This window comes from Neopelma chrysocephalum, unplaced genomic scaffold (genome assembly GCF_003984885.1).
Source record: "Neopelma chrysocephalum unplaced genomic scaffold, ASM398488v2 Primary Assembly neopelma1_215, whole genome shotgun sequence".
NCBI lineage: Eukaryota > Metazoa > Chordata > Aves > Passeriformes > Pipridae > Neopelma > Neopelma chrysocephalum.
The window spans coordinates 205,598-229,587 of NW_020897877.1; the positions used below are offsets into that span (position 1 = coordinate 205,598).

The 23,990-nt window shown below is 55.7% G+C and overlaps 3 protein-coding genes and 1 non-coding gene across 5 annotated transcripts in view; 1 reads left to right on the forward strand and 3 right to left on the reverse strand.

The window, feature by feature from the left end:
* DAPK3 (death associated protein kinase 3) overlaps positions 1-645 on the reverse strand; it is a 5,532-nt gene extending 4,887 nt beyond the window's left edge. The window contains exon 1 of one of the 2 annotated variants that reach the window (XM_027703253.1): positions 605-645. The gene's annotated coding sequence lies outside the window, so the exon portion shown is untranslated. The remainder of the gene's footprint in view (positions 1-604) is intronic. The other variant, XM_027703254.1, reaches the window with a different exon arrangement.
* Positions 646-1,601: 956 nt separating this feature from the next.
* Positions 1,602-12,190, reverse strand: EEF2 (eukaryotic translation elongation factor 2). Its single transcript, XM_027703251.1, has 15 exons — positions 12,069-12,190; positions 10,781-10,995; positions 9,367-9,548; positions 9,068-9,279; positions 8,025-8,203; positions 7,657-7,762; positions 7,275-7,388; positions 6,998-7,136; positions 6,185-6,380; positions 5,732-5,990; positions 5,033-5,140; positions 4,592-4,945; positions 3,462-3,644; positions 3,060-3,192; positions 1,602-2,251 (listed from the first exon to the last, which is right to left on the reverse strand). The coding sequence occupies exons 1-15, from the start codon at positions 12,069-12,071 to the stop codon at positions 2,058-2,060; spliced, it is 2,577 nt and encodes an 858-aa protein (XP_027559052.1). The 5' UTR covers positions 12,072-12,190; the 3' UTR covers positions 1,602-2,057.
* On the reverse strand, positions 7,531-7,599 carry LOC113977274. Its single transcript, XR_003537304.1, has one exon. It is a non-coding gene; the product is annotated as a small nucleolar RNA SNORD37 (small nucleolar RNA).
* A 3,802-nt stretch (positions 12,191-15,992) lies between the features above and the next one.
* Positions 15,993-23,990, forward strand: part of PIAS4 (protein inhibitor of activated STAT 4) — a gene marked incomplete at its 3' end in the record, with an annotated part of 19,164 nt that continues 11,166 nt past the window's right edge. The window contains exons 1-2 of the mRNA XM_027703255.1: positions 15,993-16,096; positions 20,598-21,048. Coding sequence (XP_027559056.1) covers positions 16,070-16,096; positions 20,598-21,048 — 478 coding nt within the window. The remainder of the gene's footprint in view (positions 16,097-20,597; positions 21,049-23,990) is intronic.

Consider the following 23,990-nt stretch of genomic DNA (forward strand, 5'->3'; position numbering starts at 1 on the left):
CCCTCAATCCCCTCCCTGCCCCAAAGGCCCCACACCCAGAGACCCCTAAATCCCAATCCCTCTCTGCCTCGTAATCCCCAATCCCACAGCACCCCCCAATTCCCCTCCCACATCCAAAGACCCACACCCACAACTGCGATCCTTCCCCACCCCTTTCCTGGCCAACAGCCCCCCCATTCCTATCCCGACCCCTCCTTTTCCAGCCCAATAGCCCACTCAATCCCTCCCCATCCCTTTCCTACCCCATAGTCCCCCCCCTCAGATCCAAATTTCTACCCCTCCTTTTCCAGCCCCACACAACCCCCCATCCCAATTTCTCCCCCTCCTTTTCCTGCCTCACAGCCCCTCCCTATCCCACAGGCCCCACACCCATAGCCCCCTCCCCAATCCCTCCCCATCCCCTTCCCACCCCACAGCCCCTCACAGCCCCACAGCCCCCCCCAATCCCTCCCTTCCCCACAGGCCTCACCCCCCCACCACCCCCTCCGCTGCATCCCACCCCACCCACCCTCTCTCCATCATCCCTCTCGCGCCCCCAAACCCCCTCCGGGCCGCTCATCGCCCCTCACAGATCGCCCCTCACAGACCCCCCCCTCAGACACACCCAAACCTGGGCCGCCTCCGCCCGCGCCGCCGCCGCCACATTCCAGCACAGCCCCGGCCCCGCCCACCGCTGGCCACGCCCACCGCCGGCAATACCCGCCTCCCCTCCAAAGCCCCGCCCATCCTTGGCCCCGCCCCTCTCCCCTCACGAAGCCCCGCCCACCCCCGGCCCCGGTGGATGTTGCGGAAGGTGCCGGCTCTCGTCTGATTAATTAACTGCGAGGAGAGAACCGCAGAATCACACAATCACCCAGGCTGGAAAAGACCTCCGAGATCATCCAGTCCAACCCATGACCCAACACCACCTTGTCACCCAGACCATGGCAACCGAGTGACACATCCAGTCTCTTAAACACCTCCAGGGGCGGTGACTCCGCCACCTCCTTGGGCAGCCCATTGCAATGGCTGATCGCTCCTCTCTGTCAAGAATTTCTTCCTGATGTCCAACCTAAACCTCCCGTGGTGCAGCTTAAGGCTGTGTCCTCTTGTCCTAGTGCTGGTTGCCTGGGAGAAGAGACCAATACCCACCTATACCCTCCTGTCAGGGAGTTGTAGGGAGTGATGAGGTCTCCCCTGAGCCTCCTCCTCTCCAGGCTGAGCCCCCCCACCTCCCTCAGCCTCTCCTCACAGCACTTGTGCTCCAGTTCCTTCCCAGTCTCGTTGCCCTCCAGAGTTTGGCACTCCCTGGTACAGGAACAGCAGGAAAAATGATCCCTTCTCCCACCTTGTCCCTTGGGAGTCCCTGCAGCAGCAGCGGGTGGGCTCAGCCTGGGGGAGGACCATGGTTTCAGTGAGCAGTTATTCCTTCACAGAGTCTTTCTGTGATTTTAACGATGTTTAAGCCATTAACCATCTCAAGTCTCTCACAAGATTTTGTCGAGGCACTGCTGTGCTCGTCAGCCCTCCAGCTCCCCCTGTGAAAGCTGTTCGGGAAGGCGAGGAACACCACCCCCTCCGCCCCACCAGAGGGCACCACAAACAACCCAAAACCCCCACGATTTTCATCACCATTATCCAATTTTATTAATTCCAGTGGCACTAATACAGGCGGCGATGGGCACGACGGACAGTCAATGCTGCAGGTAAGGCATCCTCACACCCTCCCTCCTTCTTTCCCCCCCCTCCGTTTTCTCCTCGTTTTCAAGCGGCCGTTCTGCAGCGGTCGGGTTTTTTTTTGTTTCTTTTTTCGAGTCAAATAAATACAGAATTGGGCAAATCTAGTGGAGATGTTTTAGTTACAATGGCAAAGATGAGTCATGTGCAACACAGAAACCTATAAGGCTTTTTTTTTTTTCCTCTCTCTCTCTCGTTTTTTTTCCTCATTTGAAGTCTCGAATCGCTATTAATTAACAAGATGGTGCTCACGGGCGTCTCTACCCCCTCGGCAATGGGTGGTAACGCTAATTAATTAATTAATTTCCCCCCCCCGTTCTCCCAGAGTTCCATGAGTGTAATTAGAGTTTGTCCAGGAAGTTGTCGAGGGCAGGGATGCCTTCCTTCAGCCCTTTGCGCTTGCGGGTCTCGGCGACCACCTGGCAGGGTCGGCTGGCGCTGTCGAAGGGGTCCCCGGGCAGGATCTGCCAGTGGTCAAACACACACTGGGGGAAGGCCTGGCCCCCCGTGTTGGACCTCAAATCCGCTGTGAAACCTGGGAAGAACGAGAGGAGACGTGAGGTGGGACAGGGGTGGTGGTGGTTTGATGTCACCGCCAGTAAAACCCATCTCCGGGTCACCACAGGAACCCAGAGTAGCTCCTAAAAGCCTCCTGAGATGCCAAATACAGCTGTGACAAGAGGTGAGGATGGAGAGAAGGCTTCAGGGAGACCTTCTAGCACCTTCCGGGGCCTACAGGGGCTCCAAGAGAGCTGGAGAGGGACTTTGGAAAAGGGATGGAGTGGCAGGACAAGGGGGAATGGCTTCCCACTGCCAGAGGGCAGGGAGAGATGGGATAGTGGGAAGAAATTATTCCCTGTGTGGGTGATTGATGAGATACTGGCCCAGGATGCCCTGAGAAGCTGTGGCTGCCCTTGGATCCCTGGAAGTGTCCAAGGCCAGGTTGGAGCAACCTGGGCTAGTGGAAGGTGTCCCTGCTATGGCAGGGGTGGGATGAGATGACTTTAAAAGGTCCCTTCCAACCCAAAATGTTCTGCAACCTTGGTCTTTTCTCCCAGGAAGAAGAAGAAACTGCCTGAAGTTGCCCCAAGGGAGGGTTAGACTGGATATTAGCAGTAGTTTCTTCTCCAAAAGAGTGGCCAAGTCCCTGCCCAGGGCACTGATGGAGTCCCCATCCCTGGAGGGATTTAAAAGCTGTGTGGATGTGGCACTTTGGGGACATGGGTTAGTGGTGGCCTTGGCAGTGCCGGGGGAACAACTGGACTCAATGAACTCTGATCATTCCCAAGGGTCTCCCTCTCCCTCCCAGGCTGTCCCCAGGGCTCCAGGACTGCCACACTCACCAAAGGACTCGTTGACAGGCAGGTAGGCCTTGACCACAAACATGGGGGTCCCAGCCACCTGGGTCTCCTCAAACACGTGGCCACGCTTCCTGTTCAACACTCCGTAGATGCCACCAACCACCTGCTCTGGGCACTGCAAGAGAGAAGAGTCAGCACCTCAAACTCCCTCCTCACTTTGTCTTTCCCCCCGACCCTCAGTTTTCACACTGGGAGACTTTCCACGTGAGCAAGTGGAAATCTGGGAATGTGTAAAAGGCAGGGGGAGAGGGAAGCTGCTCTGAGGAAACACAACCGCATCCATCGACTCTGCTGGAGCCCCGAGAGCGGCTCTGGGATCTCACGGGAATCAGGGAGCTCCCTCCCTCCTCCGTGGGGGTGTGTGAGGTGAGGGAGGCTCCTCACCTGGATCTCCACCAGGTAGATGGGCTCCATGAGGCGGGGCTGGGCGGTGAGCACGCAGGCGTAGAGGCAGCGCCGGGCCGTGGGGATGATCTGGCCGCCGCCGCGGTGGATGGCGTCGGCGTGCAGGGTCACGTCGTGCACGTCGAAACGCACCGCCCGCATGTTCTCCTCGCACAGCACCCCCTGGCAAAGCAAAGGGAGGGCTCAACCAACAGCTCAGGGCACAGTTGGTATTGGTACCCCCCAGACAGGAGGTTCCAGTCCCTTGGCTCCATAGAAGCAGCTCCTAAAACAGGAAGCCCACCAAGGAGCCACGTGGCCACTCAACCTCCTCGCCGAGGGATGAACCTTCAAGCCTTCAAAGGTTGGACTCTTGGATTTTGTTGGCATGTCCCAACCTAAGGGTTCTGTGAAGGACCAGCTGGTCCCACCACTGTGGCTCCTCAAATGTGCCTGAAGCCACTTTTAGCAGCATCCTCACAGATCAGATCCAAGGTTCAAGCCAGAAGAGCTGACACGGATTTATGGTGCTAAAACCCCCATTCATGGTGCTGAAACTCCAAGTATCTGCCCAAGGGAAACAGGGATTTTTGTCCCAGTAATGTGACAAGAATTGTTGGCTTGGGATCTTCTTTGGACTGAAATGAATTTAAAGTATACAGGAAAATTAATCCCTTCTGGGTTTTTTTTGCTGTTCCCAGTCTACCTGCCAACTTATCTCCGAGTCCTCTCCTGTCTAATTCTGAAAAAATTATTATAGATTATTAAATGAATTATAAATTATTAAAAGTTATTATATAAGCCTCAACAGGGATCTGGCCCTCAGAACACCTTTCCTATCCTTCTGATGCCAGTTGTGTTATTCACCTGGACAGTTCCTGTCCCAGATGTTACTTTTTGCTGTCTGAAAAGCATAATAACCATGTAAAATGTGAAGTTTGGGCTGTCATGCTGGATTTCTTCACAATGGTGGGAGAAAACTTTTGAGGTTCAGTGTGCCTGAACTGCTACACCTTCACTCACCCTAAAAGACACTAAGCTACAAATTTCTTTGCCACGCGACCACATCCCCCAAAAGTTTCTTTGCACTTGAGGACGTGCAGGAGCCCCTGATGCCACCCAGCCCTCACCTCCTTGGTGGCCCACTGGAAGCCGGCCACCACGCTGTCCTTGATCTCATTGAGGTACTGCACCCCCTTGGTGATGTCGGTGAGGATGTTGGGGCCGGTGCCGTCGGGCCCAAAGCACCAGATTTTCCTGGCCTCGGTGACGTCCCACTCGTACTTCTCGGCCAGGTACCGCGCCCGCTGCTTCAGCTCCTGCCGGGCCGACACCTCGCCCTTGTCGATGTCCTCGGCCAGCCCGTCGGGGAAGGGCCGGGCCTTCATGTACAGCCTGTTGTGTTTGTTGGGGGACTTGGAAAGGCACATCACGTTGGACTCCTCGCTCACCGTCTCGCGGTAGGACACGACGGGATCCGATTTCTGAGGCGGCACGGAGCAGAGAGCGGCCGTGAGACACCCGAGGGCAGCTCAGCAACACCCACCCCGAGCTCATTGACTGCTCCCTACCTTAATGGGGATGCAGGCGTGGTCCTCCTCCAGGTCCTTCAGGCAGATCTCCAGGTGCAGCTCGCCGGCGCCAGCGATGATGTGCTCCCCGGACTCCTCAATGATGCACTGGAAAGACCAGGAACGGCAGGTGAGGCTTCAAACTGCACCACGGGCAACGCTCTCACCTCTGCTTTTTGGGTTTGACTCACAGCTACTTTTAGATGCTCCTTCCACTGATCTGGGGTGACACGGCACCAAGGTGCAAGGCTGCACTTTGGTGGGGCTGGGACCAACACTCAACTCAAGACTTGCCTGCCAGCACTGCCAGTGCACACAGGACTGGAGATTAGGACTCAGGACTGGAGATCAGGACCCCCAGTGCACCCAGGACTGGAGATCAGGGCCCCCAGTTGCACCCAGGACTGGAAATTAGGAGCCCCAGTGCACCCAGGACTGAAGATCAGGACCCAGGACTGGAGATTAGGAGCCCCAGTGCACCCAGGACTGAAGATCAGGACCCAGGACTGGAGATCAGGGCCCCCAGTGCACCCAGGACTGAAGATGAGCTCAGTTGATTAGAACATGGTGGTAGCAACGCCAAAGTTGTGGCTTTGATCCCTGTATGGATCAGTATGGATCTGATCCTTTTGGGTCCCTTCCAACTCAGAACATCCTGTGGAGCTCCAGTGGAGGCAGCAGGACCTTCTGGACACTCACCTGCACCATGGGGTCGGACTTGGCCAGTCTCTTCAGCCCCTCCACCAGCTTGGGCAGGTCAGCCGGGTTCTTGGCCTCCACGGCCACGCGCACGACGGGGCTGACGCTGAACTTCATGACCCTCATGTTGTGGGCGTGCTCAAAGGTGGTGATGGTTCCAGTCTTCACCAGGAACTGGTCCACACCGACCAGCCCCACGATGTTGCCGCAAGGCACGTCCTCGATGGGCTCCACGTAGCGGCCCATCATGAGAATGGTCCTGCCCAGAGGGAGAGGTGGCTTAAGTGAGGTTGGAAAGGGGAGGAGGATCCCACCAGCAGCACCCCAGAGTTCAGCAGATACTTGGAGGTCCATAATCAAGAACCCTGACAGACCTCAGAGATGAGAAGTGACCCAACACAGCACCACAACGCCCAACCTGAAGCCCAGAGCACTCCCCAGGCCAGGACCAACCTTTGAATTGGCTTCAGGTACAGATCCTCCTTCTTGCCAGGCGTGTAGTTTGGTCCCATGATTCTGACTTTCAAGCCAGTTGAGACGAGACCAGAGAAGACACGGCCAAAAGCGTAGAAACGTCCTTTGTCAGAGGTTGGCACCATTTTAGAGATGTACATCATCAGGGGGCCTTTGGGGTCACAGTTCTTAATGCCTGGGAGGAAGAGGGGAGAGATCAGCTTAGCCCACAGTTATTGATGGAACTGGCATCACACTCTGTGACCCCACACCCCCAAATCCCAACAGGAGATCTTCACCCACTCCTGTCCCAGTCTGTGGGGTTCTGTCCAGACTGCTGGCAAAACCAGAGGGGAAGGGGGAATGGCTTCCCAGTGCCAGAGGGCAGGGAGAGATGGGATACTGGGAAGGAATTCTTCCCTGGGAGGGTTGCTGAGGCCCTGGCACAGGTTGCCCAGAGAAGCTGTGGCTGCTCCATCCCTGGAAGTGTCCAAGGCCAGGCTGGACAGGGCTTGGAAGAACCTGGTCTAGCAGAAGGTGTCCTTGCCCAGGGCAGGGGGTGGGACTGGATGACCTTCAAGATCCCTTCCAACCCAAACCATTCTAGGATTCCATGAAAGATCACCAAGAGGTTTTCAACAAATCCAGGCTTAGCTGGAGCCTCTGGCTACTCTCCACATCCTCAGCCAGCTCAGTCCTCCAGATCAAGCCTGCTTGATCCATGCAAGAAAAACCTCCAGCCTCAAGAATTCCAGACATGGAGAACAAGCTGGTTCCAGGCGTGTGGGAGCTCCAACCAGCAGCTCATCCTACCTATGGCAGCCTCATCGTCGGGGGGGCCCTCGTAGAGCAGCTCACAGCGGTACTTCTGGGCTGTGACGGGGGAAGGCAGGTGGATGGTGATCATCTGCAGCAGGGCATCTCCAGCGGGCAGCCACCGCCTCATCACGGCCTGGGCAGGGCACCAAGACCCATCAGAGCGTTCACAACCTGCAGTCCACCTCCCCCTTGCTCCCCCACCTCCCACCTTCCCACCCAAACAGGTTTAAAGTTGACACAACTCATCTCCTCCCCAAGGCTCAGGCCTCACCTTCAGCAGGGGTTTGCCCTCCTTGTCCTTGTCCTCGCTGTCCAGCTTGATGTCCAGTTTCTCAATCAGTTTTGCCGCTTCTTCTTTCTTAAAATTCATGATGGCATCGAAAACCTGCAACAACAGCAGCACTTGGAGCGGCGCCGTGACCCAGTTTGGAGCAGCAGCACCAACGTCTCTGCAGGGAATTCCCTGTGCTCACACACAACCTCCCTCCAAGGAGACTCAGCCAACCTGCCCCCAGAGCAGCAAGATGTGTCAGACAGTTAAATTTCTTCAATCAAACAAGTCAGGTCAAAGTGAAGAAATTTTCCATCATCACGCACGGGGAAAAGCGGGAGAGGGGGAGGTACCGGCCAGGGTGGAACCCTGAGGAGCTCACCTTGAAGATGGGGTCAAGGATGAGCTGGCAGAAGGTCCTGGGCAGTTTCTTTCCATCAGGGCTGGTGGCAGATTTGCTGAATTTGCCAGTAGCAGGATCGAAGTATCTGGAGAGGGAATGAAATCAGACAAATCTCAGTGCTCAGCTCAGCTCCAGACACGTGGCTTGTTCTGCCTGCTCAGGGCACGCTGAGGAAGTGCCACCTTCGTGCCTTCCCCCTCATTAAGCTTTTCAGCACTCACCAAAACGTAATTAACTCCTATTAAATCAGGCACAACCACACCCTCCCTCCTTACCCACGTACTGTGCAGTGTCAGGCTGCAGCCACGCGGAGCTGACCCGGAATTCCAGTCACAATTCCACCTCACCTGTCTCCCCACAGCTTCTTCATCATGTCTTCTACTTTCTTGGCACGCTCGGAGGGGCTCAGCTGGGCATCTCCCTTGGCAGCAAACTTTGCCACGTACATCTCAGCGAACTGCTTGAGGGTGAAGGCCCAGCCGTGCAGGCCGGAGCCGAAGCCCACGGTCCCCAGCACGGGATCAATCTGAGGGGAAACAGGAGAGCTGGGTCAGAGAACAGCCCTCAGCCAGCTCCATCCCAAACAACATCCCAGCACAAAGATGGAGCCTCAGGACACTGGACTGGTTCTGTCACAGGGACAGTTCTGCACCACGGAACTACACCGGTTTTCCTTCACTCCAGCCAGATGTGTACTCAGCTTGATTCCTGTGCAGGTAAGATTCCCATCCTTCCCAGGGAGGACCAGGAAAGCAGGGATATCTCCTGCATGCAGGAGCAAAGCACAAGCTTTTGAGAACTGCAGCCAAGAGCCCTGTTCCAGGAACCCAGCGGGAGCAAAGCACAAGCTCTTCCTCAGAATCTCCATCCAACAGCCCTGCTCCCTTTCCCAGGAACCCAACAGGAGCTGGGAAACACCTCCTGGCCTTCCATTCCAGGAGCCAGCCAGGGGAGAGATGCTGTGGAGGATCCTGCATCACACACCACTCCAGGTGTGATGTGGGCAAAACAACATCACTTTTTGTTAGGAGAGGAAATCGTGGAATCACAGGATGGTTTGGGATGGGAAGGACCTTAAAGCCCATCCAGTTCCAACCCCCTGCCATGGGCAACCTGCCATTGCCAGGTTGCTCCAAGCCCCGTCCAACCTGCCCCTGAACACTTCCAGGGACGGAGCAGCCACAACCTCTCTGGGAACAATCCCTTCTTTTATTTAAAGCCTTTATTTGCTCAAGCCTTGAACAGAAGCCAACAAGAGCCCCAAGCCACCACAAACCCGGGGAGCTGAGGCACCTCTGATATCCCGCTCTCACTCCTCCACTCCAGAAAGAATTCCTGAGGAGGAAACTGCTCCCTCTCCCCAAACGTGAATCATTCCAAACCCACTCACCATGATATTTCCCATGGGGCCGCTCTCTCCCTCTCCATAGGTGGAGATGATGACGTTGACGTTCTCCACGATGCGCTGGAAGGTCTGGTACAGCTCCTCTGGCTCCAGCTGCAGCTCCAGCAGCGCCCGGTCCATCTTGTTCATCATCAGCACAGGCTTGATCCTCTCAGCGATGGCCTGACGCAGCACGGTCTCTGTCTGCACACACACGCCTGCCAAGCACGGGGAATGAGTTATCCCTGCCTCCAAACTCTCCCAAAAACATGTTCCAACCGCATGGGGAGGCGGCAAAACCTTACCAGAGACACAGTCCACCACGACCAGGGCGCCGTCGGTGACGCGCAGAGCCGCGGTGACCTCCGAGGAGAAGTCCACGTGCCCGGGGGAGTCAATCAGGTTGATCAAGAAGCCAGAGCCATCCTTGCTCTGCTTGATGAAGGCCAGGTCGTTCTCAGAGAGCTCATAAAATAGGGAAATAGCTCTGAAAGAAAGGAACAGCTGTTAAAATTATTATTTCTGTGTTAGTCTTCCCTAATCCTGAGAAATATTTTATCCCACACCAGCAGCTGCCACGACTGGACATGGCACTCAGTGCTCTGGTCGAGTTGACAAGGTGGTCAAGGGTTGGAGTGGATGACCTTGGAGGTCTTTTCCAACCTAAATGATTCTGTCTGGGCTTAAGGATTCCCTGAAGTGTGTTCCTGGGAGGTTGGTGTGGGAGAAAACAAGATCACAGACTAAAAAATCTGTCTTTCCTAAGTCATAACATTCTCCACAAATCCCAACTTCCTCCACAAATCCCTACAGTCTCAAGCACCTAAAGAGGATTCCACTTCTTTAACCAAGGATTTAGGCTTTTCCTACCAGTCCCAACCACCTTCTCCATCCTTTTTCAGGCCCTACATGGTCCTCAAACCCTCTGTGGTGACAAAGCCACCAGAAATGCTCCTGAGACTCTCCACATCCAGGGCACACCCCACAATCCTGGGGCTAAAAGGGAAGGCTGAAGCTCCTGCTGCACATTTATCTCCCAGGAACAGTTACATGATTGACCAGAAGCCAACCAACACCTGTCATGGCAACAAAGCCACCAGAGATGCTCCCAAGACTCTCCACTCCACATCCACAAGACATCCACGAATCTTGGAGCTAAAATGGGAGGGTGAAGCTCCTGCTTCACGTTATTTCCCAAGAATTGCTCAATGATTGACCATAAACCAACCAACATTTGTCACCTCATTTTGTCATGGCAACAAAGCCACCAGAGATGCTCCCAAGACTATCCACTCCATATCCATCCAACAATCCTGGTGCTAAAATGGAAGGGTGAAGCTCCTGCTGCACATTTATCTCCCAAGGAACTCACTGACTGACCAGAAGCCAACCAACACTCGTCACAGTGACAGTGACAAAGCCACCAAGAGTCTCCACTCCACATCCACGGGACATCCAACAATCCTGGGGCTAAAATGGGAGGGTGAAGCTCCTGCTTCACATGATTTCTCAGGAATTCCTCAACCATTGCCCAGAAGTTAATCAACATTTGTCACCTCACCGAAGACCCTCCCGAGCGCACGCTGAGCTTCTCAACCAGCCCAGAGCAGCCCGAGGCCACCTTCTCCCACTTCCACCTTCTCCCACCTTTAAGACAACTCAAATGCCAGGGGCTGGGCTCAGGGAGGACCCTGAGGAGGGTGAGGGGAGGGAACTCACGTGGATTTGATGGTGATGCAGCGCTCCTGCTCGTCCTTGCGGGTGTCGGTGAAGCGGGTCTCCCCGGCGCGGGCCGACGCGATGATCCCGGCCTTGCACACCAGGGAGTCGGTCAGCGTGGACTTGCCGTGGTCCACGTGGGCGATCACGGACATGTTCCTGATGTTGGCCTTTTTGTCCATGATGGCCCGTATCTGGTCTACTGTGAAGTTCACCTTGAAGGGGCGGAGAGAGATTTTGGGTTTGTTGCAGTTCCTAAGAATTCAAATCTCCACCCAAACGCTTCCCGTGCTCACGGTGACACCGACTCTGCCCGGGTGACAGCGCGACCCACTGCAGTGGGGCTGCAGCACCGACCCCTCTGTGCCTCAGGCCACCAAAACTGAACCTGGGGGGCAAAAACCCTTCAAAACCGAGCTAAGGGGGGCAAAACCCCTTTAAAACCAAACCTTGGAGGGCCAAAACTCATTCAAGACAGAGCTCGGGGGGTTAAAAGCCCCTCAAACACGAACACAGGTGGCAACTTGTCACCTGAAGCCTGGAGGTAAAACACCCCTAACACAAAACCCAGGCAGGTAAAACCCCCTCAAAACGGAGCCCGGGGGGAAAAAACCCTTTAAAACCAACCCCAGGGGGGCAAAATTCACCCAAGACAGAACCAAGGGAGGGAAAGCCCCTCAAAAACGAACACAGGTGGCAACTTGTCACCTGAAGCCTGGAGGTAAAACAACCCCAACACTGAACCGGGGGGGGGTAAAACCCCCTGAAAACCGAACCTGGAGAGCAAAACCCCCTCAAAACCCAAACCATGGGGCAACCTGTCACCCTAAACCGAACGCGACAGGGGCAACCGCTCATCCCAAAGCGAATCAGGAGGGGTAAAACCCCCTTTAAACTGACTCCGGGAGACAAAACTCCCGTCAAAGCGAGCCGGGGAGGGTGACGGTGGCGGTGCCAGCCCGGCCCGCAGCGTTACATAAGGCAGCGCCCGCACCGCAGCGCCCCGGCCCCGCGCCGCCACATCAGCGCGGCCGCTCCCGCTCCCCTCAGTCCCGCCACCACCCTCGGGGAGAGGGTGACACGATCCCCCCGCGTCCCCATTGCCCCACCACCACCTCCCCCCCCCCGCCCCGCCCTCCCCGCGCCGCCGCGGCCCAGCCCGGGCAGCACAGGCCGCATCGGGCGGCGCGGGGCCGCGCGGGAGCGGCGGGCGCGCCATCGCCAGCGGTGCGGGCGAAGCGGAGGCCGCCGGTAGCGCCGGTGGCGGCGGCGGGCGGCGGGGGCTCACCATGGTGGCGGATGGCGGCGGATGCTGCGGGGCGGGGGGGGTGCGGCAATGGCGGCGGCTCGGCCCTGTCTCGCTGGCGAGCGCAGAGCGGGCGGAAGAGAGCGCTGACGTCAGCCGGTCCCCTCTTATAGGGCGGAGGGCGGTGCCGGCGAGCGGCGCCTGCGCGCCGGGGCCGCTCTGCCCGCCGGACTCTATGGTTTGGTGGGGTGAGGGGACGGGGAGGGAGGTTTGTGGGGTGAGGGGTGAAGGGCGGGAGGGGGCGGTTGATCCGCCGCGCCGGGAACACGCGGGTTGTCACCGGGGCTACACCCGCGACGCTGTACCGAAAACAGCGAGCGGTAATGACCGCTCTGCCTTGCCGGGCCGCAGAGGGGGAAAGTCCCCGTAACGCTGTCGGCGCGCGGAGGGCCCCGCCGCCGGTGACACCCGAGCGGCAGGCGAGCCCCGGGGGGCTCACAGGAAGAGGCGATAGGGCTGAGCCCGGTGTCAGCCCCGGTACCGGGAACCCGCACCGGGTCCCGCCCTGGCCCCGCAGGGTCCCCGCACTGCGCATGCGCCGGGGATAACGGGGGCTTCGGTGCTTTGGCGCCCCCTGCTGGCGGGGAGGACCGGGAGCACCGGGATGGGGGAACCGGGATGGGGACACCCCGCGGGACCCCCCTCGGGCACCGGCCTGACCCCCCCGGGGCAGGAGGGGCGTTGTGGAGCCACAGGGCTCGGGCTCGGGCACCGCGGTGTCCCCGTGCGCCCCCCGGGGGTGCAGCACAGGGGAAGGGGGCTCACCCCGCAGCCCCGGGGGCACCGCTCCTGCCCGGCCCCAGGGCTCTGAGGGTCCCACTGGCACCTTGGGGTCCCGCTGGGTGGTGGGTGAGTCCGTCCAGAAGCTGTGGAATGGCTGTGCACGACCTGGGAAGAGCCCATGTGCCGTTCAGGGGGGATTCATCCCATCCCAGCAGAGGATGGAAGGGCCAAACCCCCCTGGGATGCTCCCAGTGGGTCGGGATGCTGAGGCTGGACACGATGGAGGAGCCTCAGGGGAGCTGAGGACACCATAACGGGGGGGTGACACACCCCCAGAGGGGCTCCAGACATGGGGGACACAACTCTCCAGCTCCACACCACAAATATTAATATTCCTGCTTTTTTCCTTCTCCTTGGCACCACAGGAGGCCGGTGCTCCACCTCTGTGAGATGCAGCGTTAAAGCTCACACAAATCCTGGAATCACAGGATGGTTTGGGTTAGAAGGGACATTAAGGATCATCTCATTCCAACCCCCTGCCATGGGCAGGGACACCTTCCACTAGCCCAGATTGCTCCAACCTGGCCTTGGACACTTCCAGGGATCCAGGGGCAGCCACAGCTTCTCTGCCCAACCTGTGCCAGGGCCTCACCACCTTCCCAAGGAAGAATTCCTTCCCAAAATCCCATCTAACCCTGCCCTCTGGCAGTGGGAAGCCACTCCCCCTTGCCCTGTCCCTCTATCCCTTGTCCCAAGTCCCTCTCCAGCTCTCCTGGAGCCCCTTTAGGCACTGGAAGGGGCTCTGAGGTGTCTCCAGAACCTTCTCCAGGCTGCACATTCCCAATTCTCTCAGTCTTAATCCAAGCCACTGCCCCCACACCACCTCAGTGGCAGCTCCCAAATTCCCAGCACATTCCCAGCCTGCCTTTCCCAGGCAGGGATGGGCAGGACAGTGGTGGAGCTGCACCCAGGCTGGATTTGGCCTCGGCTCTCCTGGTGTGACAGGATGAGTTATCAGCCACTGGGGTTTCCATAGCAATCCCTCGGATTTTTAGCACCAACCCTGGCTTTTGCCAGCCTGGAAGGGAAAACTGGGGAGCCTGATTAACATATTGGTCTGCCTGGGAAACTGTTAATTGCCTTTTTATTTAATTAGTGTGCGGGGTTGATGAGGAGGAGGAGAAAAGGCTGGAAAACCTCTCCCAGTGTTTCACCCTAAATCCTGGAATTATGCCCCGGTAACTCTACGTGGAGATGGAGAGGATCCAGGTGTGCACCTGCTCCATAGAAACAGAGCAACCACATCCCAGGGGAATTGGGAAAATCCATTGGATTGGGGAAAATCATTTAGATCACAGAACCTCCTGAGCTGAGAGGGACCTCCAAGGATCATCCAGTCCAAGTCCTGGCCCTGCCCAGGACACCCCAACAATCCCACCCTCAGAGGATCATCCAAACCCTCCTGGAGCTCTGGCAGCCTTGGGGCTGTGCCCACTGCCCTGGGGAGCCTGGGCAGTGCCCAACCACCCTCTGGGGGAAGAACTTTTCCCTGGGATCCATCCCAAACTTCCCCTGGCACAGCTCCAGCCGTTCCCTGGGTCCTGTCCCAGCTCACAGGGAGCAGAGATTGGAGCTGCCCCTCCTGAGGAAGCTGCAGGCTGCAATATGTATATTATTGTATTTTAAAAATATATATAATTGTTATTAAAAGTTGTTTTTTATACATGATTAATGGGTTAATGTTGCCCACGGGGGCACAAACACTGACCAGTGAGGAAGGGCTGGGGGGTCTCTGGGATGTCGTTGCCACGGAGCAGGTTCGGGCCAGGAGATGCCTCATGTTCCCTGTGGGATTGTGTCCCAGTGGAGGGAATGTTGGGAGGCATCAAGGCTGTTCCCACAGTGTCCCTCCAGGCTCTGGCAGCTCCAAAGTGTGCGATCCCACAGGAAAATGTGGGATTTGCAAGTTCAGCTTCAAACAGAGGCTGCTGTGGGATGAGGAGGAGGAGGAGGGTGGTGTCCTTTGGGTTTCTCTGATGAAGGCACAGATCCAAAACCACAGGATCACGGAGTCATGGAGGTTGGAAAAGACCTCCAGGATCATCCAGTTCAACCTGTGCCCCATCCCCACCTTGTCCCCCAGCCCAGAGCACTGAGGGCCACGTCCAGTCCTTCCTTGGACACCTCCAGGGATGGGGACTCCAAACCTCCCTGGGCAGCCCCTTCCAATGCCTGAGCACCCTTTCCATGGAGAAATTCCTCCTGATGTCCAGCCTGACCCTCCCCTGGCACAACTTAAGGCCGTTCCCTCTCATCCTGTCCCTTGTTCCCTGGGAGCAGAGCCCGATCCCAACCAGCTCCCCTCTCCTGTCAGGGAGTTGCAGAGAGCAAACCCACTGTTTTCCTTGGATTTTTCTCCAGAGTGGTTGATTTTTTCTCTCTCCAGAAAAGCCTCCAAGAGCCTCCCGCTCTTCGGGAGCGTTCCCTGGTGCCACCAGGGAGGGGATCAGGTGATCCCCTGTTTGGGGACAAAACTGTCCTGGGGGACCCTGAGCCAAAGGGAGCCCAGACCGAAATGCCGGGAATGGGGTGCAGAGAGGCCCTTCCCCACATCCCCCCTCCGGGAACCAGGACACGGGGGGACCCTTCCCAAGCCCCCCAAGGCACAGGGAGACCCTTCCCCCCCCCCCCCCCGGGGCACAGGGGGTGCCTTCCCCATCCCCACCCCTCCCCTCCCAGGGCCCTCACCACCCTCCAGGAGCCCCCCCTCGGGCTTCCCTCCTCAGCGGGGACACCCCACAGAGCCCCAGAACGGCGGCCGGGCCCCCCCAAGCCCCCCCGTGCCCACCCCGCGCCCTGCCCTGCCCCGGGGGCATCCACCTGCCGCCATCTTGGGGGCAGCACCCCCCGCCCTTCCACGCACCCGCTCTCCCTCCCTTGTCAGCCGCAAAGCCGCCTCCTTCCCCATTCCCACCCTTCCCACCCCCGCTCCCCCCTTGTCCCCCCTTTGTCCCCTCCCCTGGTGTCCCCCCTCGGCGCCCCCTCAATTTACGCGGCGCGGCCCCTTTAAGACTCCCCGCGCGGGGCGTGGCCTCGAGGGGTGTGGCCGCGCGCGCGGGGGGCGGGTGGGCGTGGCCGGAGAGCGCCGCTCGCCCGCCGATTGGGCCGCTCCCCTCCGGCGCGGCCCCGCCCCCTCGGGGCGGGTCACGTGACCCGGCGGCGGCGGCGGCGCCCGGCGCGGTGGACGCTGGAGGCCCAAGATGGCGGCGGAGCTGGTGGAGGCGAAGGTGAGGGGGAAGCGGCGCCGCCGCCCCGCCCGCGGGGTCCTCAACGCGCCAACGGCGGGACCCAGGCGGGGGCGAGACCGCGGCCGAGCAGCGCCGCGAACCGCCGAGAGAGGCGCCCCCCCGGCACCGCCCCCGCCGCTTTCTCACCCCCCCCCCCCCCTCCCCCTCAGGGGGCTGCCCCGCCCCGGCCGCAGGGCCGCGGCCCCCGCCGGACCTCACGGGCTTTTACCGGCCCGGGGCGACCCGCGGCGCCGCCGGCAATCCCCGCAGGGCTGGGCTGACCTCGCCGGTTGTTAATTCGCGGGATTAATCAGCGCAGGTGCTGCCCCCGCGCCCGGTGCCCGGTGCGGGGCGGCCCTGAGGGCCCTCCGTGAGGGGGTGAAGCCGATTCCTGCCGGCGGTTGTGTCGTGTTCCCGAGGCGGTTTGTGCCGCCTCTTGAATGCCGCGGGAAGGGAGCGCGTTATCCCTCGGGATCCCTGTTTTCCCTCGGGATGCCGGTGCTCCGGCACCGCTGTGGGAGCCGGGGGTTCCCCGTGTCCCGTTCTGGGTGCGGGGCTTGGGGGGGCAGCGCCCGGGACCGGCCGGTGCCATCCCGGGGCAGCCGGTGCTGAACGAGCGGCTGGGGAGTGTCACCTGGGAAGAATTCCCTGGGAAGTGTCCCCTGGAAGCGTTCCTTGGGAAGAATTCCCTGAGAAGTGTCCCCTGGAAGTGTTCCTTAGGGAGAATTCCTTGGGAAGAGTTCCCTGGGAAGTCACCCCTGGAAGTGTTCCTTGGGGAGAATTCCCTGGGACGTGTCCCCTTGGGAAGAGTTCCCTGGGAAGAATTCTCTGGGAAGTCACCCCTGGAAGTGTTCCTTGGGAAGAATTCCCTGGGAAGTGTCCCCTGGAAGTGTTCCTTGGGAAGAGTTCCTTGGGGAGAATTCCTTGGGAAGAATTCCCTGGGAAGTCACCTCTGGAAGCATTCTTTGGGAAGAATTCCCTGGGACATGTCCCCTGGAAGCACTCCTTGGGAAGAATTCATTGGGAAGAATTCCCTGGGAAGTCACCCCTGGAAGTGTTCCTTGGGAAGGATTCCCTGGGAAGAATTCCCTGGAATGTGTCCCCTGGAAGCATTCCTTGGGAAGAATTCCCTAGGAAGTCACCCCTAGAAGCGTTCCTTGGGAAGAATCCCTTGGGACGAATTCCCTGGGAAATCATCCCTGGATTTCTCTGGGATTTCCCAGGTGGGATCTGGTGGAGCAGCCCCACGAATCCAGAGCTCTGCAATCCTGATTTTCCCCTTTTCCCTCCTCTTTCGTTACCTTTTCTTTCCCCTCCTCATCCAAGATATTTTGGGACACATCACGACTCCCAGAAATTTTAACTCCAGCTTTGGGCTTTGCAGATGAAATGACATTTTTAATGAAAAAGGAGAAAATCAAATGGCATTTTCTCTCCAGTCTTAATTCCCACACATCCAAAAGTGGCTGTTAAACATCTCTGGAATCAGCTGTAGCTTTCTTAATTAAAAAAAATATAATAATCCGTAGCTGTTTTATTCCAGGAAATTATAAGGCTACTGTAAATTCCACAAAAACCTGACTTTTATGCTTTTTTTTTTTAATTATTGTTGAATCTAAGAGTGGGGTGGAGGTTGGGGAAGAGAGACCTGCTGGATTTTTGCTGCTGGATTGTTTTTTACTGGGATTTCTTCTTGAAATCCCGCATTTCCCACAAACCAGGAAGGATATGTGTGGATATCTATCAAGTGCATTTCCAGGGCAGCTTAAATTTTCAAATCCATGTACTTTATAAGCTCTTTTTTTTATTTTATTTTTTTTTTTGTGCAATTTTAAGGCTGTTTGGTTTCTAGGGAACTGCAACAGCACCAACCTGGCCGGGCTGTAACCATGGAATAATTAACAGGAATAATTTGGGTTTTTAGCCTGATGGGAAGTGTGGCACAGCCTGGCCTTTAAATCTGCTGATGCTTCCAGGGCTGAATTCCCACGGAGAGAGGGAATTTTGGGAGGTTGAGATGAATTTTCTTGCTTATCCGACCCTGGAATTGAGAATTCCAGGGAGCCACCAAGGCAGCTCCTGGCTGGGATCACGGAGTGCTTGGCACAGCACCCGTGTGGGGCTTGGAGATGTTGTTCTCTGGGAACACACTGCTCTCTTTAATCAGAGAATCAGAGAATCATAGAATCAGAGAATCATAGAATCAGAGAATCAGAGAATCATAGAGTCACAGAATCATAGAATCACAGAATCAGCCAGGTTGGAAGGGACCTCTGAGATCATCAATCCAACCCTTGATCCAACCCCGCCGTGGTTCCCAGCCCATGGCACTGATGCCACATCCAGTCTCACCTTAAAAACCTCCAGGGACGGAGAATCCACCATTTCCCTGGGCAGCCCATTCCAATGGCTGATCACCCTCTCTGCAAAGAAATTCTTCCTGATATCCAACCTAAACCTCCACTGGCACAGCTGAAGACCCTGAGCCCTCTTGTCTTGCTGAGAGTTGCCTGGGAAAAGAGACCAACCCCCCCCTGGCTCCCCCCTCCTGTCAGGGAGTTGCAGAGAGTGAGGAGGTCTCCCCTGAGCCTCCTCTTCTCCAGGCTGAACAGCCCCAGCTCCCTCAGCCTCTCCTCACAGCACTTGTGCTCCAGTCCCTTCCCCAGCCTCGTTGCTCTCCTCTGGACCTGCTCCAGGACCTCAATGTCCTTCCTGAGCTGAGGGCCCAGAACTGGACACAGCACTCCAGGGGTGGCCTCACCAGCGCTGAGTCCAGGGCAAGAATCACTTCCCTGGACCTGTTGGCCACACTGTTCCTGAGCCAGGCCAGGATCCATTGGCCTTCTTGGCCACCTGGGCACACTCTGGCTCCTGTTCAGCTTCCTGTCCATCCCCACTCCCAGGTCCCTTCCTGCCTGGCTGCTCTCCAGCCCCTCTGTCCCAGCCCGTGGAGCTGCCGGGGGTTGTTGTGGGCAAAGGTCAGGACCCGGCACTTGGCCTGGTTGAACCTCATCCCTTTGGAATCAGCCCAACTCTCCACCCCATCCAGGTCAATATCATCTTAATATCCTTCCATCCTTTAAAAAGGGATGTTCCCAAAGATCCTGGGCATGGAGGAGGGATTCTGGAGGGGTTTTTTTGCCCATTCCTGAAATCCAGGACTGGTGGCCCTGGTTCACCTGAGCCTCACCTGCCACCCAGTTCCCATTGATTCCCTTCCTTTGCCTTACGCCAACACTGGTGGGGAGGAAAATTTTCCCTGGAATTCTCTTCCCAGAGGTGCATTGGGGAGGAAATTTTCCCTGGAATTCTCTTCCCAGGGGTGCCTGGGAGGTTTGGGTGCCTCGAGCCTGGATGCTGAAGGAGTTCCCATGTGCTCTTCTACACATGGGACCTGCTGCTCGAGGCCTTTGTGGGCACTTCTGCTTCCAGCTGACCTGTCTCCAGGATGCTCACTTGGAGCATCTCTCTAAGTGATTTTTGTGTCATTTGATCCCTATCCTGGTGTTTGTCTGTCAGGGATTTTTGTGTCATTTGGTGCCTACCCTGGTGTTTTCCTATCAAAATCATTTTTGTGTAATATGGTGCCTATCCTGATGTTTTCCTATCAAAGTGATTTCTGTGTAATTTGGTGCCTATTCTGGTAGTTTTTATCAGAGTGATTTTTGTGTAATTTGATCCCTATCCTGGTGTTTGTCTACCAGGGATTTTTGTGTAATTTGATGCCTATCCTGGTGGTTTTTTATCAGAGTGATTTTAGTGTAATTTGGTGCCTGTCCTGGTGTTTTTCTGTCAGGGATATTTGTACAATTTGGTGCCTATCCTGGTGGTTTTTAACAAAGTGATTTTTATGTAATTTGATGCCTATCCTGGTGGTTTTTTATCAGAGTGATTTTTGTGTAATTTGGTCCCTATTTTGGTGGTTTTTATCAGAGTGATTTTTGTGTAGATTGGTGCCTATCCTGGTGTTTCTCTATCAGGGATTTCTGTGTAATTTGGTGCCTATCCTGGTGTTTGTCTATCAAAGATTTCTGTGTAATTTGGTGCCTATCCTGGTGTTTTTCTATCAGGGATTTCTGTGCAATTTGATGCCTATCCTGGTGGGTTTTTATCAGTGATTTTTATGTAATTTGGTGCCTATCCTGGTGGTTTTTATCAAAGTGATTTTTGTGTAATTTGATCCCTATCCTGGTATTTATCTATCAGAGATTTCTGTGTAATTTGGTGCCTATCCTGATGTATTTCTGTGCAATTTGATGCCTATTCTGGTGTTTCTCTAATTTTTCTAATTACAACATTTCAATCACTGATCTCTGCGCCGTTCAAACCCTTAAGAACCGGGAAGCAAACCGAGCACCAACACCGAGTTTGCACAACTCTGGGGGAAGAATCTGTCTTAGGGTGGAACTTTTTACTACTTGCCTTCTAATTAAATAAAACAAAAGCCGACAACCTTTGCCTCTCATAACTATAAGACCCTCTCCAATTTTTTATCCCCCAGAACATGGTGATGAGTTTCCGAGTCTCAGATCTTCAGATGTTGCTGGGTTTTGTTGGCAGGAGTAAAAGCGGACTTAAACACGAACTAGTGACCCGAGCTTTGCAGCTGGTCCAGTTTGACTGCAGCCCTGAGGTGTTCAAGAAAATCAAGGAGCTCTACGAGACTCGCTACAGCAAGAAGAGCTCGGAAGTGGCTCCGGCGCCGCCCCCGCAGCAGCAGCAGCAGCAGCCGCAGCCCCGGGCCGAGGCCCTGCCCTTACACTCGTCCTACGACCGCGGCAGCGCCGTGGCTCGGACTCTGCCCACCCCCAACATCGACTACCCCGCCCTCTACGGCAAATACCTGAACGGACTCGGGAGGTTGCCTCCCAAAGTTGCCAAGCCCGAGGTTCGCCTGGTCAAGCTCCCTTTCTACACCACCCTGGACGAGCTGCTGAAGCCCACGGAGCTGGGTGAGTTTGGGGAGGGGATGGGGAGGGGATGGGAAGGTGGTTTTGAGGCTCTGGGAGGTTGGGAGGCAGGAGAAGCTGATGGATGTGGTGGTGGGGACCCCTTCCTGCCCTTCCTTCCTGCCCCCCCTCTCTTGCCCCCCTTTCTGCCCCCCTTTTTTTGCCCCCCCTTTCTTGCCTCCTCTCCCCCTTTTTCCTCTTCTCCTTCTCTCCCTTTTCCTCTTCCTCTTCTCCCCCTTTTCCTCTTCCCCTTCTCCCTCCCTCTCTTTCCCCGTCCCCCTTTTCCTCTTCCCTTTCTCCCTCTTTTCCTCTTCCCCCTCTCTCCCTTTTCCTCTTCCCCTTCTCTCCCTTTTCCTCTTTCCCTTCTCTCCCTTTTCCTCTTCCCCCTTTTCCCCTTTTCCTCTTGCCTCCTCTCCCCCTTTTCCTCTTCCCCCTCTCCCCCTTTTCTCTTTCCCTCTCCCCCTTTTCTCTTTCCCTCTCCCCCTTTTCTCTTTCCCTCTCCCCCTTTTCCTCTTCCCCTTCTCCCCCTTTTCCTCTTCCCCTTCTCCCCCTTTTCCTCTTCCCCTTCTCTCCCTTTTCCTCTTCCCCTTCTCTCCCTTTTCCTCTTCCCTTTCTCTCCCTTTTCCTCTTCCCCTTCTCTCCTTTTTTCTCTTCCCCTTCTCCCCCTTTTCCTCTTCCTCCTCTCCCCCTTCTCCCCCTCATACTTAAACTTTAGAGCCTATTATTTATATCTCACCTTTCCAGTGCTTAAAGGTGGCTTATAAAAAAGAGGGAGAGTGACTTTTTACATGGAGAGATAGAGTTGGGAAAAGGGGAATGGTTTTAAACTGAAAGAGGAGAGGTTTAGGTGGGATATTGGGAAGGAATCCTTCCTGGGAGGGTGGGGAGGCCCTGGCACAGGTTGCCCAGAGAAGCTGTGGCTGCCCCTGGATCCCTGGAAGTGTCCAAGGCCAGGTTGGAACAATCTGGGATAGTGGGAGGTGTCCCTGCCCATGGAACTGGATGAGCTTTAAGGTCCCTCCCAACCCCAACCATCCTGGGATTCCCTGATTCTGTGTCTTCTGGGTTTCCCTGTTTATTTTTCATCTGCCCTGACTCAGAAATCTGTCAGTTGATGATCTTTGAGGTCCCTCCCAACCCAAACCATCCTGGGATTTCCTTCCTTTCCTTAGACCAGGAATGTGGTCCATTGGAGGTGTAACTTGAAATCCCACCTTGTTTGCCTGTACCCTTCCTATTCCTATGGGATGTGCTGCCCTATTCTACACTAATATCACTTTTCAGCACTTAAAACAGCTGACCTGAAGCATCCTGTGGATGAAAGAGGGAGGCAACACATCAAACTGTATTTTTGACTTTTTTATTTTGTGCTTTCCTTGCTTATTTGTATGTGGTGCTGTGAATTTTTGAGGGAAAACTGAAAGAAATGCTTTTTTTTTTTTTTTCCCCTGGGGCTTGGAGACTGATTTTTACATGATTTTGGTTTGGAGAAACAAAGGGTGTTGTCAGTGATGTTAAATAGAACGTTCTGGTAGCAAATTCAGCGTGTGGAGGGGAGAAGTTGTGTTCTGCTGAGCCTCATAAATCCAGGGGTAATGTCAGACTTCACAACTAAATGATCTGAGAACTTGGGAAGCTTTGCTGGAAAAAAAAATGTTGTAGCTTGGAGGGGAAAAAAAAAAGACAGATAAAGATATGATTGTGCAGGAACAAAAAGAAAAAGGACTAATTAGTCACGTTTGTCATCGTTTGGAGGTGTTAAATACATCAAAACAGCTGAGGGGTGACAGTGGAAAGCTAAAACCTTCTAAATGTTTGGGGAATGGGTTTGTTCAGCCTTAAATGTGCAGTGTTGGTAATGCCAGGGGAGGATTTGGAAGGAAAAGGGATTTCCAAGAGGTGGAGAGCCTGGATGGGCTTCCTGGGACGAACAGGTTTTGTTAAAATTGACATTAAATCTCCTCAGGAGCCAGGGCTCATTAAATGCAGTGTCTCCCCCTCTGGAAGGTGACACCTCCCCAGGGTCAGCAGCAAATTCCCTGGAGCACGTTTGGCTCATTTTCCATGGGGCTGGAATGGTTTCTGTGGAGCCACGAGGAGCTGGGTGGGAGCAGATGCTCAGGTTTCAACCAACATCATCTTCCCAACACTGGTTTGATTTTCCCAACCTGGTGACCTGCAACTCTTTAAATCCTTCTGCAACTTTCTAATTCCTTCTGCAACTCTGTAATTCCTTCTGCAACTCTGTAATTCCTTCTGCAACTTTCTAATTCCTTCTGCAACACTAATTCCTTCTGCAGCAGTGATGGGAATGAAGCTACACTTGTGTCTCCCCAACCCGGGGTTGTCTCAACCCTCGGTGTCTCCCGGTGTTCCCTTTGCTCCCTTGGAGCAGCTGGGAGCTGGAATAACATCCCATGAAGGGGTGGGATTATTGGGGTGTCCTGTGCAAGGCCAGGAGCTGGATTAAATGATCCTTGGGGGTCCCTTCCAGTTGAGGATATTCCATGATTCTGTGATAAAACACACCAAGCGTTTTTCCACGGGGAAAAATGAAACCACTCCATGTTTTTTTGCCAGGATTTCCCATCCTGTGCCTGGACCAAGCCTGAGCTCCTGCCCAGCTCCTGATGGAGGAGATGGAAAATCCCAGATCCATTTAGAAACCCCCCTGCTCCCGGGGCTTTTCCCTGGGCTACAACAGGGATATTTGAAGCTCCATGGTGGGAGAAGCTTAATTTACATGTTCCTTCCTTAATGACCAGGCTCTCCTGCCTCTTGGAGATGATTGCTTTGGGATCAGAGGTGAGGTGGGTGATGCCTCCTTTGGGCTGCAGGGAAGCAGATTCCCTGAAGGACTCTCCAATTCCTGTTATTCTTGGAGAGAAAGGTGCTCCAGCTCAAAGCAGATCCGTTGGGGAGCAGCCGATATCCCGCTTTTTTTT